This window comes from Serinus canaria, chromosome 6 (assembly GCF_022539315.1).
Source record: "Serinus canaria isolate serCan28SL12 chromosome 6, serCan2020, whole genome shotgun sequence".
In the NCBI taxonomy this organism is placed as follows: domain Eukaryota; kingdom Metazoa; phylum Chordata; class Aves; order Passeriformes; family Fringillidae; genus Serinus; species Serinus canaria.
The window spans coordinates 23913791-23934526 of NC_066320.1; the positions used below are offsets into that span (position 1 = coordinate 23913791).

Genomic DNA, 20736 nt, shown 5'->3' on the forward strand with positions numbered 1-20736 from the left:
TCAGCTCCAGACAGGGAAGGACTAAGAAAAAGATTTTTTTTTTGTTACCTCCATTGATGTCATTTTTGATGCTATCAGATAACAGTACCTATGGTGTCCTGGGTGGGGGGTTAAAAGGTCCTTTGCCATGATTTAGTTGGATGTTTTTGGTTTAGGTTGTTTTTTCAGGGTTTTTTTTGTCTGTTGCTTTTTGTTTTGTTTGAGCTTTTTAAATTTGTGGGGTGTTTGTTTGTTTGTTTGTTTGTGGTTTTTGTTATGTGTGGATTTTTTTGTTTTTGTGGTTTTTTTTTTTTGTTTGTTTGTTTGTTTTGAATTTTACTTTATTTTGTCAGCAAAAGTGTCTGTGTGTGTGACCAGGTCAACCAGAGAGCCTTGCAGTGGTTACAGTGGATCTTTCTGATCACTGCCTCACTGGACTGTGACTCAGGAGGGGTCTTTTCTGTGTGTCATAGCTTCAGAAGGGCCTTTATCTCAGGGAGGGGAGAAAGGGGAAGGGAAAGAAGGAAACATGTTTCACAAGTGATGGAAGACTGGCTGCCTGAGTTCCTGTGTTGTGCAGTTGAGTTCTTTGCAGTGTATTAATATGTGAGCTGTGTTTGAATGTTTCCCTGCAGCTGGATGTCCAGAGAGATGTGCCTCCTCTCATGTTTCATGGGATTTACTTTTATGCTGCAGCTCTTCTCAGAGCCCTCATAATTGCTCTCCTTTTGCTGGCTCTTGATTTTCATGAAACTTGTAGAAAATTTGCTCCTCTTGGGTTTTTGCTTTTCTGCCAAACTGGGAGAAAATTGGCCAATGAGCAAAAGCAAGAAGTTGTTTGGGGGGTATGGAGAGACAAGCATGCTGCAAGCAGTCAGTGAGTGTTCACCATCAGAAGTGAAGCAAGTATTAATCTGGCACATTCCTGTTGCTCTCTGAAGTGCACAGAGAGCTGGGATGTTCTTCTGCTCGTTGAAGCAGAGCTGTGCCTCCATACAGTTTGCAGTGTGGGGCTGCAGGTCTGTGTAGTGGGACTCTGGGCTGGAGGTGAATGCACCAGCTTTAGAAAAAGCTTAGAAAATGGCTGAAAATCTAAAATCAAAAGGATGATGGCTGCTTCTCCACACAGAGAGAGTGTCACAGCACAGAGGAGAAACTCTCTGACAGGAGGGTTGGTGGAAGAGGTTGATTTTTCATCCCAGTCATTCAGTGCCATCATTTGCAGCTCTTTTTCTCCTGAGAGACTGATACAGGTTTTATAGCCTATCTCCATAGATGAATAGCTGAGACTTCAAACAAACCAACCTGCCTTTCTCTGTCTGACAGAGTCCTGACATGGAAAGTGTCACAGAGGAGGAGAACTCCAAAAGCCATTCACATGGCATTCTTCCTGCCTCTCCACACCTCTACCTCAAGTATCTGTGACTGAGAAAGTCTTTCCACTATATGAAGTCTGCTGGCTCAGGCCAGTTGGTTGGATTCACAGAGAAGTTCAGGGTCAGATTCAGAGGAACAAGATGGATTTTGTTAGCTTGTGTGCTCTGACTTTGACCAGGTTTTTTATAGAGAAGTTTCTTTGCCTGGGTGTATCCCTTGCACCTTGCTCTGCCACACTGGGGGAGGTTGCAGTGATGGTTTAAACACATCATAGCCTGTCACAGGAGGACAATGGAATCAAGCAGATGGTTTTTTCCCCCCCACTGTTTAAAACACAATATAATTATGGGAGAACTTGCAGTATCCCAATAAAACACTAAATATAAACCTTGCCTTTCAAAATGGAATATGCAGAATTTGGTGAGGAGCAAAAGTCTGATGCAGCCTAGACCCTCAAGGTCATCATCAGAAATAGAGACAAACCCATACTATTACAGAAATGTGGGACAAAACTCATGAACTGAGTTCATAAAGGGTTATATATGACCAGAGTCCATTCCACATCACAGAATCAATTAGGTTGGAATAGACCTTTGAGACCAAGGAGTCCAATCTGTGACCCAACACCACCTTGCCAACTACACCATGACACCAAGCTCTCTTAGAACACCTCCAGGGGTGCTGGCTCCACCATCCCTCTAGGCAGTCTGTTCCAATATATAATCAGCCTTTCTGTGAAGAAATTCCTCCTGATGTCCAGCCTGACCTTCCCATGACATAGCATGAGGCCATGTCCTCTTTTCTATCATATGGGAGGAGAGGCTGACCCCAGCTCACTACACCCTCCTTTCAGGCAGTTGTAGAGAGTGATAAGGTCACCCCTGAGTCTCCTTTTCACCAGGCTGAATAACCCCAGCTCCCTCAGCCACTCCTCCCAGGGCTTGTGCTCCAGACCCTTCACCAGCTTCGTTGCCTTTCTCTGCACTCAGTCCAGCACCTCAATGACTTTCTTGAGTGAGAGGCCCAGAACTGGACACAGCACTCAAGGTGTGGCCTCATCAGTGCTGAGTGCAGGGGAGCAATCACTGTAACGTTCCTAGTCCTGCATTGTCATTAAAACCCTAAACAAAATTAGGGCAGGCTTTTTGGGTGTGACTCATGGAAACTGTGTTTTTCATCACTGAGTCTTTTGTCATTGTGATATAACCACAACGTTTCTTCCCCTCCACTACTTTAGTAATGTGCTTGGAAGGGGAGCAAATTGTGACCAAAGGAATGCGAGAGAATATGGTATCCAGTCTGCTTGTATAGCCAAGCAACTGTAAGGATGTATGGCTAGTTAATTTGGAATTAGAAGTAATTAGTACAGGAGAAGGGTTCATGTTAAGATTAAAAGCTAACTCAAAACTTTTCTGTTCCACCTGTGGGTTGCATCTCTTTAAATGTTCAGGCTTGGGTAACTAAAATTAGCAGACAACTTTTTTTTTTTTTTAATGCTTGTTTTCTAATTAGGCAATTTGGTGGTAGAGTTGAGCCCTACACGATATGATTGCAGAAGCTGAAATGCCTAATTGTAGATGCCTGCTTTTGAAAAAAGAATCCATTACCTATGCAAGCTTTCAGCTTCTTCATCTCTAGAATAGAGATAGTATTTCCCAGTATGGCTTTTGGGACTTTGTTAGTTTGAATGGATTAGCACTAGACAAAAGCTTTAGATTTTTTGGCCAGAAAAAGTGTCATGGAAATACACTATATTATTGTGATATCCTTTGAGATGTTTCTGTGAAGCCAGTGGAGACTGTCAGGATAATAAAGAAAGCCTCAGAGAAGCTAACGAAATAATGATCCTACTTCCTTTCTAGCTTAAAGGGCAAATGCAATGAGTGAAAATGGTTTAATGAGAAAGAGTCATTAGGGCACCCAGCCTGCATCTTCAGAAGTGTGAAAGCATTTTGGGAGATCTTAAAATTACTCAGAGAACAAACGCAAAGTAGCTCTCTCAGAATATTAAACTGTTATTTGTATTCTCTTTTAATGCTGATTGAAACCAGTGATCTCTTTCACTGCCTGGTAGCTGGTACATGTGTAGTCACAAAAGTGGCTCGCTCATAGCAGCAGTGCTGTTGGAAGGGTAAGATCAAGGAAGTACCTCTGCTTGCCCCTCTGTTATCCTCTGCTTAGAGCTTGCTGTAACCTGAGCATTCCTGACCTGTTGAATTTGCATTTATAGGAGGACTCATGTACTGGAATTAATTGTCCTGGATTATTCAGTTTCATTAATAAAGCTGATTCAGTTTCGAGATTGGCTGGAGAGGGAAGCCTGCTATTATGACTTTGTTTGATATTGATACCTAGTGAGACAAGAGCTTCAAATACTTAGGATGGGAAAAATCTATGAAAATACAGTACATTATTATCATATTCTTTGGGGTACATGTGTGAAGGCTACTGGGTGATACTACTATGCATTAGTACACAGGAGTGGTAAGTGCAAATGGAGCTACTGTTAGGCCTGTTTTTAGATCAAAGGAAGTTGTTTGAGACTTGAAGCACCTTGGCTGGTGACTGTTCAAAGGAGAAAGGCTGGTTCAACATACTCAAGGAAAGAAGGACTTTACAAAGTATTTAGAAATTGTCCTTGAATGATGCACTGAAGGAAATGTGTTGCAGTCACATCAGTAACAAAGCAAGCTTTTGACTTCATGATTCCTTCTGCCTGGAAGCCTGAAACCAGCTGGATGGTTTTGGTTACTCTTGTGTCACCTTGGTGTCACTCTGGGCTCCACTAGCAGCAAGGAAAGCAACAGAGCTGGATGCAGGCTCTGGCATTGCTCAGTTTCTCCAACCACTGTTCATTGTGATGCCAGAAGTGGCTTGGGCCATTTCTCTGCCAGACAGAAAAGGAGTAGAGGATTGGTCTCAAGCAGAACCATGAAGCTGCAAATTCTAGAGGCTTGTTGAACTTAGAAAACCAAATTACTGGAGATCAGTACTGGGAAAAGGCACAGAATTGCTGCATGTTCTCTGATGATCTCTCTAGTAAAAAGCATTATTAGAGAGGAGGGCAGGGGCCGTGGATTCTCATCCTAATAAAATTTTAGATATGTCCAGGTAGGCTTTTTATGAGGACCTTTCCTTGTCCATCTGCTGAGGGCTGTGTTTGCTCTGTCCCTGTGACAGAAGCTGAGTTGGGCTGGGAGTCAGGCTCTCCCCACTGTTTGCATGGGGTGGGGGGGGCTTTTCAGGCAGGGTCTGACACCTCTCCCTCCTAAAGTCAGCTGGTGCTGAGCACTCTTCTGGTGTGGGATCCTGTACTGATGTGGCTGTTGGGTTGTTCTGGTAGGAAAAATCTTGTTTGTTAGGAAAACAAAGTATGAAAACAGTAGAGAAGCGAGCAGGGCAGTGAGGTTTCAAGGATGCCCACAAATGAGGAGGAGGACACCACAGAAAACCCTCTGTGACGAAGCAGCCCTTTTCCCCAGTCACGAATGGGTAATGCCACCCCCAGATCATCTGCTCCTCTGGGTGGGATTTGCTGGTGTAGGGGCCTGAATCTGTCTCTGTAACTCAGAAAAATTAAATGCCTGGCACAAAGTAGGATGGGGGTGACTGAGGACTCAAGATGCCAATTTAGGCACATTTTTATCTAGACATGAGTTCAGCTGTTACAATTCTGATCCACATTTGGATCCTCATCTTAAGTCAAAAATCAACCTACCTAAATAAAACTGTTGTTGTTGGGTTTAATTTAGATTCTTATGTTGGATTTGTCTGAAGAGAGAATTTGTACTAAAGGTGCTGCTGAAATCAGAGTCCTCTTATGTGCAGTTACCATTTGCAATCCTACACTGGCACATGAGGGCAGAAACTACTCCAAAAGTCCACCTGCATGGGAGCACCACAGCTCCCCAGATATGTACAATCAATGAATTCAGTGACAGACACTCCCCCTAAGGACTCAAGTTTTCTTCTCTTTTCTGCTGGCCACCCTTAATGAAACATAAAGTCTTGTGTTTTAATCATAATAATGGTCAAACTGTAACTTGGAGCATCTGTGCACACAGCCACTCCCTTCCCCTGAGGTCTAATAACCACGTAAACTCTTTTTGTCTCCTCTCTTCTCCAGGTCAACAGACTATGGCACTACCTATGAAAAGCTAAATGACAAAGTAGGCCTGAAGACTGTGCTGAGCTACCTATATGTCAGTCCCACTAACAAGAGGAAGGTAAGGGAGAGCCATTGCTCTGGTAGCTATAGAAACAAAATGACAGCGTTCTGAGAGGAATTATGATCCTGAAGTGAAATCTGTTGGTAATTTGCAAGAGCTCTAATTTGCTCTCTCAGTTGCAGTGGTGCAATTCCATGGAATCCCATAGGACTGATCCTGCTTTACTTGTGATGGTGATGAAGGACTTAATTCCCTTCTGAATTTGCTGGAGAAGTAAAAAGGTTGCTTTTATTTCCTTCTGACTGTTACAACTTTAAAGAGTTCACTCAAATATTTCTGGGTTTCTTGCTTACGCCGGCTTTGGCTATTATGCATCTCCCTGCTTTGTGTGTCATTATTAGAAATACTGAGTAAGAAGCATTTATTTCTGCATTTGACTCTTTTTCCCCACATTTGGAGGTAAAGATGTAAATGACATTTTCTTTGGTTGCATCATGTAAGGGGGCTGAAAGCAGAATATGCCTGTGAGAGTGGGTGGAAGACCTACAATTTGATTTGGTTGTGTAGGAGAGAAGATGAGGTCACAGCTTTCCAACCCCCTGCTCACTCTTCCCACGTGATGCAATTAGGGCTGCAGCTGGCTCACACAAGCACAGCCCAGGAACTGCTACTCAGTGCCTTTTTGCTTTAAAATTATTGCCTGTGTTGATTCAGGGGAGCTAGTGGGACAAAGATGCTTTCAGCTACCCACAGAAATCAGTGTGGGAGGGCTGCAGCACGAAGATAATTGCTGACAGTGAAGTTGTGCTTGGCCAGTGTAGAGGCCCAAATTCTATATTTGGCTTGATCAGTTCCAAACTGGCCATATCCTGTCTCCATCAAAAGATTTCCAAACTAGTAACTCGCTACTGGTACTGTTCTTGTTATGACTGTTGTGTTTTCCATCACTGGTCAGTGTGCAGATGTTTTGGAGCTGATGTTTATTCCAGTGTATGCAACCATAGGGCAGACATAGCTCTGGTTACTTAGTGTATTTGGATGTACAGGAAAGAGGAAGAATGCAGGGGCCACAGGTTGGCTTATATTTTTCCTGATGCAGGAGCTGAATTATAGTGACAATTACCTTGACTTTTTTTTTTTTTTTTTTTTTCCTGAGCAAAACAGATTAAGATGTTTTGTAGTGAGTTTTCCTGGCCTTCACACCCATCCTCTATCCAGTATGGGGGGCAATGAAGAGTTAATTCTTCATTCTGTTTCCAAAGCAACTCTGCCCACCCAAAAGCACAGGCAATATGCTCAGTTACAAATCCTACGTCACTGGTGTAAAGACTCCCTCACAAATCAGAGTACAAGGATATATTATTATCTTCTAGCAATTTCTCAGGCTACTGAGCTTTACAGATTAGGAGTCTTTTTTTTTTAATTAAAACCACCCACATTTCATCATATAGTGGCATATAGGCCTATCTTTACCTGCTGTTTACTTATTTGAGATTAGAAATTTAAAAGAAATTTTTTGGTTTTCTGTCTAAGGAAATGATTTTCAGACCTATCTGTGCCCTTCTCATCCTTTCTGAAAAATCTTATCAAATGTAGAGACAAGCTGTAAGGAAAACTCAAAGGAAACCAGCTTAAGTGCTGGCTGCTGTGGGAACAACTTGCTTCCATTCTTTCTACCTCTGCTAAATATATGAGCACTGTTTCTGTGCACGCTTAAACAGCTGGTGTGTCTGAACTCTGCCTTGTTAACCACCAAAGCAATTCCAGGCACTCATGTAGCACTTGAGAAATGTCTGAACAAGGTGTCATTGGATCAGAACATCTGAAATTTGTCAAATTCAGGTGTCGGTTTGTTGTCCATCACTCCTCTTACAGATTCTTGAGGTTATGCACTGCAAAAATTGCACTAGGGTTGTAGTCTTCTCCCAGTCTCTCTAGGTGAATATTATTCCTGTGGCATGGGGAGTAAGCAGAATGGTTTTGCTGAGCTCCTGAGGACAGCTGCCAATACTGAATCACAAAGCAGTAGGTGGATCCCAGCAGAAAAAGCCCAGGTCCCTTGTGGCTCACCTGCAGCAGCAGAAGTGCTGCCTTGTTGAGCATGATGCAGGGGTCTCTTGTGAGCTGCAGAAGAGGTCTTGGCTTGAGGCAGTAAATGGGAGGGAGGGACCAGCAATAACTCACCTGCACGGAGCCTGTGTCACACGTGAGCCATGCAGACCTCTCCAGGCAAGGAGTTTTCTCCTGAGGCACTCACTGCCAGGCACTGGTTGGAGCCTGCCTGCCAGGTAGCCCCTGTCGATTTCTGATGGGTTTGCACATTGCTGCTGGCCCTGTCTGCTCATTAGTGCTCAGAGGATTAGCGCTTACTTGGAGGAGGAGAAAAGCTTTCCATACATTCATTCCTAATTGATTTACTAGTGAGAAGGATAATTACTGCTCAGCTACCCTGCAGAACTACAGTGGGAATTACCTGTCAGATTTCTTTGAAGACCCAAAATGCCTCTTTTCAGCTGTTAAATAGGAATTGTGTTCAGCCAAATGCCAGTTATATAAACATCATTTACCTGAATTGTGGCATAACCCTGGGCTCAGTTATGAGGCACAGGGATTTAAAAGCTGGCATTTTACCTTCTTCTTTTAAAAGAAAAGCCTTTTGTTTCTGATTTCTTTTTTTTAAAAAACTTTGGTGGGAATATTTTAATTTTTTTGGCAACCTGTGCTTTATTTCTTGGAGGTCAGATTTAGTCTGTAGCTGTTTCTGGCTTTTACATGTTGCTTTTACATGTTGCTTCTGGGTGATATCTACCCCACCCTCCTCATGCACAGAGTTAACCGAGGCAGAGAGCAAAGACTGAGCTGAGTTGGCTTTGGCTGTGGTGCAGATCTGGCTCCCAGAGCTCCTGCCTGCTCCAGGTGCTCCCCAGCCTGCTGATGGCTGCTCTTGGAGCCAAGATGGGGCATATTAATTTCCTGGAAATCATAGAAGGTACTTGAAAATGCACTTTGCCCTTGTGCAATTTGACATTTGCAGCTATATTAAATCAAAATAATTATATGCACATACAAAAGGAAGCTGCTGGGAATTCTTTTTCCCAGCTGTGATACCTGAGAGCTGTCATTCCTAGTGGTCAGGGCCAGCTTGATGATCTGAGGCCACCTTGGGTGCTGTCATAAGGGAACTGCCATGCATTCTGCAGCCCACTGTGAATCTGCAGACTCTGGCTGCATGGTAGCCAAAACACTCCCTGCAGTGAGTCAGGACTGCTTCATCTTCCCATGGAGCTTCACACTGCTAGTTCCCTTCCCCTGAGAAGTAACAAGTTCGGGATTTCACAAGGCTTTGCAAGTATATGGAAAGCCTCTGCTGCTGGGAGCTGAAACTGCCAGACTTGGGTCTGCTCTCCTGCAGGTGGCTGGGCTGTTTCTCCTCTCACTTGCACAATAGGCACTTGTGTTGGATCAGGAAAACCTGCATTGAGCTTTCCTTACTGCTGTGCAATTCGAGGAGATCTTTGCCCTTAGCAGTCAGACAGCTCTGAAGTCCTGGGGACTGGCTTTTTGAGAGTTCCTGTTTTGGGCTCTGGTGAGAAGCCAAGTCCCTGCATTGTTGACACTTCCAAACCCATGAAGATGCTCCAATGGGCAGAGTGTGTTCCAGGGCACATCTTCCCCTTCAGTGCACCTGCCCACCCAGGTGTTGGCCTGAGAGAAACACTACATGTGAAGCATCTGCTTTGTCCAGTTGCCAAATGAATTGCAACAAGCAGGTAACTTGTGGTAAACATAAGAATGGAGAAATTTTCATATTTGTTTAGCAGTATGCCTTACTTAGAGATCAATGGAATTTTAAAAAGCAGATGTTTGAGTGCTCTGAAAAGCTGAAATTAGCAAAATGCTTAGCTTTGGCTTTTTTACCCTGTAGCCGGTTGTCTGTCTTTGGGGATATGACAAAAAGCTGCTTACTCTCTGCTGGGCAGGGATCTCAGTTCCCTGCTGACCTTTAATTTAAAGCTGTGTTTTGGGTGTTAGTACATTTTACTAAAGGAAGATTTTCACAGTAGTCTGGGAATTAAAAGTGTTTATTTCTTCCAATACACTAAGGGAAAAATCTCTTCTATTTTAATAGGAACATTTCTCTTGACTTTTTAAATTTCCAGTTTCTTGTTATCCCAATTCTCTTCCCTCTTTATGGTTGCTGAAAAAATTCTGTTAGAAAATTGAATAATTTCCACAAAAAGTTAAGCTTGTGATTCTTTGCTTAACTGGCTGCATTTCAAAATGTCACTGCTTGGAGCTGAAGTGCTGTGATTCCATATTTTCTAACATGAGTTGGTCTGCTGGGTAAGATCCCCTATTGTGAGAACATTTGCTTTCTTCTTGGTTGTCAATAACAGGGTTCATTTTACAATTGATGCCTCACAGAGGGACGTAAAGCCCTTCCAAAAGGGTGCAGAAAGAAGATGAGAGATGAAGTCCCAGATATCTGAAGCACTGCTCCTTTCAGGCACGGAGGTGCCACTTTGAATCTCAAGGAATTGTTGAACCATAGATTTTAGGTATTACTTTTTCCTGTGAAACACTTTGTAAAGAGTGCTTATTCTTGGTGAAGATGTTGTTTAGTTGAAAACCCAGTTTTCACTAAGAAACTTTTATCTCTTCCCTTGGGAGTACTGTGGAGGTGGAGACGATGGAGTTAAAAAGAATGCAAAAGAAAGAGAGGAAATAGGAAGAGAATAACAACTCTGACAAATCAACCGCATTTTCCTGTATAGAGTATTGCTCAGATAAGGTGTGGATAAACTGGAGGCCCTGATTGCATTTAAGATCTGATGTGACAGTTCTGATGTCTTAGAAGTACCTTCCTTCATGAATTTGCTTTGCAATTCAGTTGGCTGCAGTTGTTTTTAGCTTTTCCCCTGAGCTATTACAATCATTGTTGCAGGTGATGACTTGAAGAATTAAAAGGTCTGTAGCCTTTTATGCTGACTGTCTGAACAGAAGCATCACCCAGGTGCAGTGAATGAAGTGAGGACTCCCCCCATTTTTCTCTTATACCAGAATTGAAGCATTTTAGGTTTTATTTAAAGGGAGACCTTCCAGCTAAGCTGTTTGAACAGTAGCTGCAAACAGAATAAAGCAGAAATAAAGTTACAGTGCTCAGTTAAAGAGCTTTGGGAAAATGGTTTTTCAGGCTAGTTTCTTAGTTGTCACAGAATCAAAATGGAGGGGCAGCACAAATCACTGAAGCTGTAAAAGCCAAAGTCATGCTGCACCATGCCTCTGAACTTGGCCTGTCAGTAGAAATGTTCAGAGGTATTTAGAGAGTAAGAATTTCTGAAAGATAAATCTAATTAGATTTGTTTGTGTCTGTGCAGTTTCTTGGGGCTGAAATGCAGCAACTGTTTATGAGCTGGCAGAGAGCAATATTGTGTTGCTGTTCATGTTAATGAAGGAAGAAATTAATTGTCTGTAATACTGTAACTGCAGAGGAATGAATTTACCTGACTGGTGACTAGCTAGAATCTTGGGAGTGGCACATTCCTTTACAGAAAGTGGAGATCCCAAAATGAGCACAAGTCACTTTGACCTCCCCTTCATTTCTTCTTGCTCACTTGGAGAGTCACTGAGAGCAAAACGTGTCCTGGCCTTCTGGATCTCCAAAGGGAATTCCTCAGCTGTGGTTGGAGCCTCAGGGCAAAACCATGATTCAAACTTACTTTGGCTTTGCCTTCATTTCTTAGTTCACATGCTCCCAAAGGGAATTCTATAGCATTTTGTTTTCTCCTTACTCATCAAACGTGTGATAGGTTGATGAGGCAGAGATTCCAGCATGTACCTGAGGCTTGCTAGCCCAACCTGAGCTGAGCTGCCATGCTTAGCCACAGCTCCCATTAATCATCTGCTGCTTTTTTCTTGGACTGCATCCCAAGCTATTGGTGAGGAACTGAGCTCTGGAATATCCTAAAGCCATTTGGGCTTTAGGAAGATGGAAGATTTCCTTGGACCCTTTTTCCTCATTGTGCTGACACCGTGATCAAGGGTCTATGCTGCAAACTGGCACTTGGTGATGTGATCTTGAGAACATATTTTTAACTGAAAAGCAGTGGGGCTGAGTTAGAGCCACAGGGCAGGAGTGATGGAAGAAGCTCCTTCTACTGTCTTTTATCCCTAATCTTTCCCTTCAGCCTAATGGAATACAGTCACTAAATGGCCCTTGGTTTTGCAGCTGCCATTAACAGGGACTAAATTACCTGACCTGCAAATGCTGCTGTAAAACTCTCTGTGTGAACCCTTCTTTGGACCTGTTGAGCTGTGTATGATCCTGTGTTTCTCAGAGCTCCAAAATCCTTGTCACCCAGTCCAGGGTTGCTGTGGGCAGAGTGGAAAGCTGTGAAACACAGTGCCTGGCTTAGCTGAGCTCAGGTTTGCCCACTCCAGTGGGTTGTACAAATGTGGCTGCGAGGGGGGGGTAACACCTCAGCATATCCATCTTGTAAATACACTTCAGGGACAGTCACACTCTGCCTCCAGAATGGAACATTTAAATAGAGGAATAAAATGTGAATGAAGAAGTAATATTTTTCTTCACTTACTGGCATTGCAAAGAAGATTTCCTCAAGGTCATCCACAACATCAATGGAAGAGTGAGAGGATGTGTGACATGATGTGTTTTATTTACAAGGTGCAGTCTTGTGAGCTGTTGTACATGGGATTCTTTCTACTTGTCCAATTAATTCAGCTTGAATTTGGCACCTGAGAAAAGAGATCATTTCTGTAAATGTTTGCAGAACTGTGACCTGCAACTGTGTGAAAGAAATCCTGAATTACAGACATTTTGTAGTACTTCAGGAAGAGAACTTTAGGAATTTCTTGTTTTGAAGGGTTTTCTGTTTTCTATTTTGAATTCAGCAAAGTCAGAGTAAGTTCAGTAAGTTCAGCCATTTTCAAAGTAGGTTTCTCTGACCTTTCCTACCTAAGATATATAGTTTCCTGATTCTGGATGACTTGGTTTATTAGTGTTTTGAACATGGTTCAAGATCAATGCCTTGAAAACACTGAGATATAAAGGCATAAATACTCTTAAATCTTTTTCAGTATGTCCAGGTGGGTGCTTTAGTAGTTGTTTGGGTTTTTTTTTCTTTTGTGTCTTTTGTGTGTGTGTTTTGTTTTTTTTGAAAAATTATTATATATTTGGAAATTGTGCCTCCTTGTGTATCTTTGTATTGAAGATGCTCTTGTGAGAGTTTTCTGCCCTTCTGCAGTCAGGGACTGTGAGGCCTGGCAGGCCAGATGCCCCACTGGAACCTGACCTAACCTGACCTGTAGGATCATGTCTTTAAAGGAAGAACAAAGTGGGTTTGCTTGCAGGTTTTAAATTTACCATTTCTGGCTTCACATAAGTCATAGAGAAAAACAGAGGTTGGGCAACATCTGTGCTCTGGGAGATGACCATTTTCCATCACAGACAACACAGAATTGGAACCCAAAATTATGAGAGACGCCCAGTGAAAGTTTTCCCCTTTCTTAAACAGGGGCAATGTGATTGCTGCCCTCCAGGGAAGGCTTTGGAATTCATGAATGTGAAAACTGGGGATTCCTGGTGTTTTTTTTCAATTAGTTCTCTGAAGAAGCAGTTACATTTAAAAATAATCAGAAAAAAAAATCCCCAGACCCACTGAACCACACACACTGTTTATCAGCTGTTTCTAAAAATAAATGCAATTGAGATAATTAACAAAATACTCCCATATGGCATAATTTAATGGGGCTGAAGGGAAGAGGGTTAGAAAATAGGTATAAATAGAAACTGCCATTTACAATGAAATCCATCCTTTCAGTGTTTGTGAAGGAAAAGAAGTTCATATATCATAAAACTTGAGTTAGGGTTGTCTTTGTGTACCATTATTAACCTGTGTTTTGCACCTTGGTACCTCTATATTCCAAATTGCAAACAATTTTTGGAGCAAAAGGACAGTTACCAGGTAAGAGTGGTAAGCTTGGCAGCATCCTGGTGCAAGTCTGTGACAGGGCTGCTTTGTCTGCCTTCCTAACATTCAGTCCCTCTCTCCTGTTGCCCTCTCTGCCTGCTTCACCTTGTATTGCTCCAGTCATGGAGACTTAGCATACAAGGTCATAAAGACAAGAAATGGGGTAAAACTGCAGAGGTCCCATCTCCATTCAGATGTAGAGTTCCCAGAGCTGTCTGTCAGAAAAACAGAGATAGTTTGCTCAAATTTAGACAGGGGGTGTTAAGGACAGACTGGGAGTTACGAAATTAAGTTTCAATTTTGTCACCTAGCATGAGCATTGCTTTCATGAGGTGGGCAGAGTGGACCTGTGTGAGCTTTCAGAGTGCCTTGCCTTGGTTAGAGGGAGGAGAGGGTCTGTCAGGAGGCAGCACCTTGTACAGAGCTGCCTGTATTAACCACATGGCCTGTCAGCAAGGTGAACACGGCTGCAGGTTCTGGTACAGGGCAGTTTTATGAGACTTTTTCCTTTTCTCCATTCTCCTTACCACACTCTGAAACATGGCCATCTCATTTACTGCTGCAGCTCCAATAAGATATTAATTTATGAAGTATGAAAAATACGGTAGTTTTGAATTAACGAGGAGGGGCATGGTGCTTCACAGACAGCAGGATAATCAATCAGTAACAGTGAGTCACTATATCCTGTTATTAAAAAGGAGGGAAAAATAATAGAATGGGTGGAGAGCTGCTCTTGGAAGAGGGGCAGGTGGGTCCTTTTGAAGACCATATAATGGTCTGACCTTGATCTTCAGTGATAAGAGCTGGTTCACCAAGACTTATTTATCTCTTTGAGGAAAATCCTTCCCCCCACCCCCTGCCAATCCCAAACCCAATAATAAGTGGCAAGATATCTTTTTATTTCATTCTTTGATAAAGTGAAGAATAGAGAAGCTCAGCATTACTGAGTGAATTCTCATTTTAATGGCCTAGATTGGCAGAGTCTGCAGGGCACGTGCTGGTCACAGTCTCAGTTTGTGGTGCATACACACATCTGCCTCTCACAGTGTAACTGTAATGCCAGCTCTGGTGTTATCAATTCTGTGTACAATATTTTATCTCAAGCAGCACTGGGAAACCTGGAAACACTTCTGTGACTGTTAAAATCAGTTTTCTTCAGCATGGAGCTTGGCAGGGCTAGATCTTAGAGAGTTATTTCACTGTGTTGTGGAGTGTTTGAGGCTTCTGTGTTCATTAGTGGGAGTTCATTGCCCTTTACCCTCTTGGTTCTAAGATGCCTTTTTTTCATTGTATAGAGATAGATGTTGCTGGACTCCAAAAGTAATGACAGGGGTTTTCTAAGTGGTCCCAGGTGCAGTTAGGGAAAACTCAGGCTATTGTTTTCCTGTAAATCTAGGCAATCAACTCTTAGACCAGTCCTTCTATCTCTGAGGAGAGATTGGTTCTGCCTTTTACAGTGAGCCCTCTAATATTTTAATTCTCTGTTGCTGACAAAACAAGCTCATAATTTTCCTACCTTGGAACCTTCCCATGGTAGAGCAACATGATCCTTAAAAATGCCTGCAAGAAAGCAGCAAAACTCCTGGAGCAGGTGTGCTCAGAGATTGAGGCAGTGGGGTGCACACAAGGAATGCAGTGCTCAGGACCTGGAAACGTGGAAAAATGGAGTAAGCTTGGTAATTTTCTGATTTGCCAATCAATTCTAAAACCAAAGTGTCAGGGCTGTGTTGGAGATAAAACTCCTATCCCCTCTTCCAGTTCTGTTTCTTCTTACACTGGTTCTTCAGAACCCTACAGTGACCAGAGCTCACATATGTACATGAAGGGATACAGAAAGGAAAGTACATGATTTTCCTTGGGCTGTGAGGTACCAGTGACCCTGTTGGAATAGGATGTAGCAGCCCTGGTTCAGTCACTGGGGCAGCCACTCCCCTGCTCAGACAAGACTACTGCCATAAACCTGCAAGGACTGCTTCATTGGGAGCTAATTATTAAATATAATGGAAAATATTAAAGCCAGTGAGGTGCTGGTTGGGAATCCTCTGCCGAGGTCTTGAACCTTCCCGTATTCTGGCACCTGAATCTTTGGCACCCAAGTTAGCATGCAGAGCTTGTAACCTCAGTGGATAGCTTGGAGCTGAGTGCTACCATGCAGTGCTCTGCAGTGCCATCGTGTTTTGTAACTTGGGTCTCAGCCTTGCATCCAGAAATTGGATAGACCTTCTCCTATCATCTTAGCTTCCTCCAGTGGGGGGATGTCAGGAAGAGAAGTACATTAGGGACAGTGAGGGACATGAGTAATAGATGCCAAGTAAGTAAATTGAGATAGATTATAGGCATCTGGATGGGAACAGTGATAAAGCTGACTGTTGTCTATGTTCACTCTGCAATCTGACTAAAAAAGCAGAAAAATAAAGTGGGTAAGCAAAGGAGAAGCAATGATGCATTTAAAATTGTATTCAGATTTAATGGCCTCAAGGGAGATACATAACACGATTTTTATTTTTCTATAGAGTCATGAAACACTCTACTGTCCTCAAATGAAATAGATTGCTGAATACAGGCTGCAGAAGTTTACCCCCATGAGTAACTATCCATGCACATCTTTTTGTTTTCTGTAATGGGGCAACTACTGTGAGTAAACTCATACCCACATGTAAAGTGTTCTCCCAAGTGAGACCTATAATCAGAGAAGTGTTTTTGTATAAATGGTGTTCTCAGTTCCAGCAGCTGTGGTGCACACAGCCTCTCCTTACTGATAACATTATTTTCTGTAGCTATTTCTGCTTACATGGGAAGTTACCATAATGGTGAAAATTACTTTGTAGTTGTATGGAGAATAGCACAACCATGCATTTACTCAAATAACATATAATTATAACAGTGAATGCTGCTTTTCTCTTTCTGTGAAGACAGTTTGGGATTAGAGCCGTTCCCTGTCCCCAGAGAAAAGCTGGTGACCACAAAACAATGTGACAGATATTGTAACAACTGGGGCTTTCCTGTGTAGAGTCCAGATGAGTAAAAAGGCACCCTGCAGAGCTATGCTATGCAGAAATACCACACTCTGAAGCAATACAATAGTAGAGCTCAGAAGCTTTGTATTTGTGTGGAAGCACTGGTTGGTGCCTAAGATCACCAGTGGAGGTTTCTTCTACTTCTGGTCCAGGCCCATTTGTAGAAGTGCCGGTCGAACTGGATGTACAAAATCCAGCGGTGATGCTTGTAACCCATTTGGTAGTTTGGGGAGCAGAACTCTGCATGAACGTGCTGTGACACAGAAAAGCCTTTGGCAGATTAGCTGGACAGCACTGCAGTGGCCTCAGGCAGGTGGGGATACCGTGGCAGAGGACTTTGCTCCCACGATCTGTGGGGAGCTGGAGAATGTGCAGCTGTAACAAGAATATAATGGGCTGGAGTAACCTTGGATAAAGGCTGCCTTGCTGTGACAATGAAAGGGTTTCACAGCCAAGCATGTGGCTGGCTGTTGCCAGTCAGTCACTCTTTGCCAGGTCAAGCACATGCTTTTTGGATGGCTTCCATCCCCACTGGCACCTGAAATTTAACAAGCAAATTCTTGCTGTGCCTTGTAATTAAAAGTGAAAAGTACATGTGTCCAGTGCCAAAAAGGCGAGAGAAAGAGGGGAGACATGTTGTTCTGACCTGCTCAGCAGCAAAACAAAGATAAGATGTTCTGCTTTGTTGAGTCTGTTATCATGGCTTATTTCACTCCTGTGCATGCAAATTGGATCCAGCCTGGGATTTGGCATTGTGGGCAGGTTCAGATGGCAGCCTTGGAGTATCTGTGTTCTTTTCCCAGCTCTGAGTTTTGTCTAAGTCTTACAGCCATGATAGATTTTCATTTCCCACCTGCCAGTGAGGATGGCAGAGTGGTTTTCCTTGAAGAGCTCTTACTTTATATGCAATTTAACCTTAATTTCCTCCTGATCCTCAGGGCTTCTTGCATGGTGCATCTGTGCTCTTGCACAGGTGCTGGAGGTGGTGATTAAAATGGAGTGCCCTCTCCATAGGGAAGGGATTATGTGAGCTTGGAACTCTCTGAAGTGTTTTGTTTTGGTATTGCAATTTATGGCAGGTATGGTTGAAGTGCCGAAAGCCTCTTGCAATTTTGTACCAATTTGAACAGTTAATTGCAATTTTAGTCTGGGTATAATTTGATATAAGAGACAATAGAAGACAACAAAAGCTTAACCAGGATTATTGCCTGTAAACAAGTGTGGTAGGCTGATGTGCATCTCCTCAGAGAAGGCAAGACAGTGCTGATACTCATTTGATGCACTGCACTGCTCGCTTTTGTTTCAAAAACCCTGCTGTTTTATGTTAAAGAAAATTTTTCATGTTACAGTTTATTACTTTATTTCTGATAATGTTCCTCTTTTTATATGTACCCTCTATGAAAGACAAAACATTCTGCAGAGACAATGAACCTGTGTGTCACATGAACAACATCATGTACTCGGATCATTCTGTCTCAGTGCTGCAAAGATGGGGAACCCATGTGTGGGTAATTGCAGATTACATGATGTTGTCTTCTCAAACCAGTTTGGTGGATTAGAGAGCTCTCAGTTTCTGGCACAGCTACAGGAGTCCATGGAACAGGTCCTCCAGAGGAGTTGAATCCTTACAGAAACAGCTATTGACATCTGAAAAGTTCTGTGGCAAGCAATGTGCTTCTGCAGACTAGAAGTTGTTTTGTAATTACAAAGAATTCCTGATGGGAAGGAAGTTCTGGAGGGAGGTTAGTGTGAAGTGTCTAAAATGTCTTGAGAGAGCCATTGGGCTCTTTGGTCACGGTACATATAATGCAGACCCAATGCAAAAGTCTCAGGAAACTCTTATTTCATTACTGAGTTTCTATGGGTGTCTGAATCATTTTTCATTATCCAATAATAAATACAGTAGTGAAAGTCACCTTTAACACTTAAAGATTGCTTGGGTTTTATGGGATTGTATTGAAGTGAGTGCCAAGGTATAAAAGCCTTATGGTTGAGGTACTTTTATAACACATGCTTCATAAACCCTTATAAAGTCAGTGCAGTGCACATCATCCTTTAAGATTACAGCACTATGGTTCTGAGAGTTGGTGATCTGGTGCTATATTCATTAATTAGATCGGCCATTAATATTAAATTTCGGGCAATAAGAAGTGAAGTTACAAGAAGCTGAAATGGGGTAGGTCCAGACAGTTTGTCTCTTATGAAAGCTCAGTGCCCCTTTAGTGCTTGATTGATGCCCACAGGTTATCCTTAACATTAAGGAAGTTTTTGAGCCATGTGAAGGAAGGAGGAGTCCCAAATCTGGGCTACTCTGTAACACAAAAGTTTGCAATGAGCATCATCCTTTTGGCACACAAAGCAAGTAATTATATAAAAGCTGTTGCCCTCTTCATGGATGTCTTGTTTGGCTTCCCAGAGAGCAGATGTCCCTCTTGTCACAGCTGCTGATCCCTGAATGATGGAGTGAATTTCTTTGCTTGTGTGTAAACACACAGGATTTCTCTCTAGAGCATATTTTTATCAGTGACATGTTCCATTTTTTCCTGCCTGACTGATATGCTTGGTGACTAGAAAACAGAGGTTGCTTTCATTTCTCCCTGATTAGAGATCAACATTTCTACAGGGCAGTGAGCAGATGTTTAGCCATCTCTGAACATCTATGGAAGTTTGTATAAAGTTAAGGTGTGCTTTCTAGAAACCCTCTTTCTAAACTAGTGCAAATCATTCAAAGACAATTTTAGCTTAGCTGATTTATATGGGTGTTGCTTTTGCTGGTAGACTTGTGGTACCTTAGCACTTTTTAGTTACTTGTGGTACCTTAGCACTTTTTAGTTTCAGAGGGAATTGGGCTGATTTAATTAAACTAAAGTTTTTTAGTTGAAATGGCATGTACTGATGAAAAAAGGGAAAAAAAGGATGAGATTTTCTTTGCAATGAGTTGCACTTGTCCTCCATAGGAATGGCAGGGAAGGGCTTTAGATATACTGTGTAGCTGTGTTCTAAGAGATTTGGGTTGTGATCAGACCTCTGAGGGCATCTTTTAGCTTGCAGGGCAAGTAATTGCAGTAATGATGTTGGAGAGAGAAAGAATGAGGGGGGAATTAATAATTAAGTTTTTGCCAGTGAGAAATTTTAGGTGGTCAAACATGTAATCTAAAATGTTTCAATGTAGAAAATTAGTTTTCCCATAAGAGAGTTCCAAACTGTTCATATTAACCTTGGGATGGACTGGTGTTTTGAAGGGAGGAAAAAACTTTTGTATCTTAAAGCCTTTAGATGTCACTGAATTTTGATTTCTTAGTTTTGAAAGGAGGAAAGGACATCAAAAATCCAAACAAAGCAAAAATCCTCCACTTGCATTGACATTTCAGTATAAATTGTTGAGACTTTTTGGCTTTTTAAACTCAAATCTACTGTGAAACTTTGTGGTAAGGAGACATGGGACAATACAACCCATCAGATGTTTTAATTCAAATTAAACATTTTTCTTTTTTAAAATCTGATTTGTTTTTTCGTTGATGATGTAGGTGTGGCCAGGCTTTAGGAAGGATCTAAAGTGTTTCTGAGTTGAAGGCCTAGTGGAAGGAGGCAAAAAATAATGCCAGAAAAACCTTTTCACTTTTAAGCTGAGCACATTCAATATGGAAACCCCCATGAACCTGTAAACACTAAACTTCTCCTTTCTGTCTTTGCAGCTGTGTTTGTGGCAAAACTGCCTTTTCAGTTGTAGGACAGGATAATCCAGTGCTAATGAGTAAATTTAATACTTTGCTAAGGAACTGGGTTTCTTTTGAAGCTGTGGAGCCTTGCATGGTTTGTAGGTGTCCTGTTGGTTTAATTTATTTTTTTTAACTGCTTTGTGTATGTTTTTTTAGAATAGCCTCTTGCATAGGTGAATGTGACAAGGACCTCTGACAAGGACAGCTTATGGAAAGTGCATTAAAGTGAAGAGGAGAATCAGGAGGCAATGCTTTACTGCTGTCTATCTATTTCTCAGAACAAAAGACATTTATTTGAACCTGTCTTCTTTATTCATTTGACAACTCTCTGGTGTTTCTTTGCTAATGTAGCTCAGTGGTACTATTGCTACAGATTATTGCACCTATAAAACTGGTCTGTGCTGATTTAGGGAGATGCGCTTTGGTAATTTACAGTGAAAATTTATGTTCATTGAGAAAAATAAAAGGCTTCATTGAAAGCTAA

The 20736-nt window shown here is 42.2% G+C and overlaps 1 protein-coding gene across 1 annotated transcript in view; it reads left to right on the forward strand.

Annotated features, from left to right (window-relative positions):
• SORCS3 (sortilin related VPS10 domain containing receptor 3) overlaps positions 1 to 20736 on the forward strand; it is a 263400-nt gene that overhangs the window by 117520 nt on the left and 125144 nt on the right. The window contains exon 3 of the mRNA XM_030241406.2: positions 5483 to 5582. Coding sequence (XP_030097266.2) covers positions 5483 to 5582 — 100 coding nt within the window. The remainder of the gene's footprint in view (positions 1 to 5482; positions 5583 to 20736) is intronic.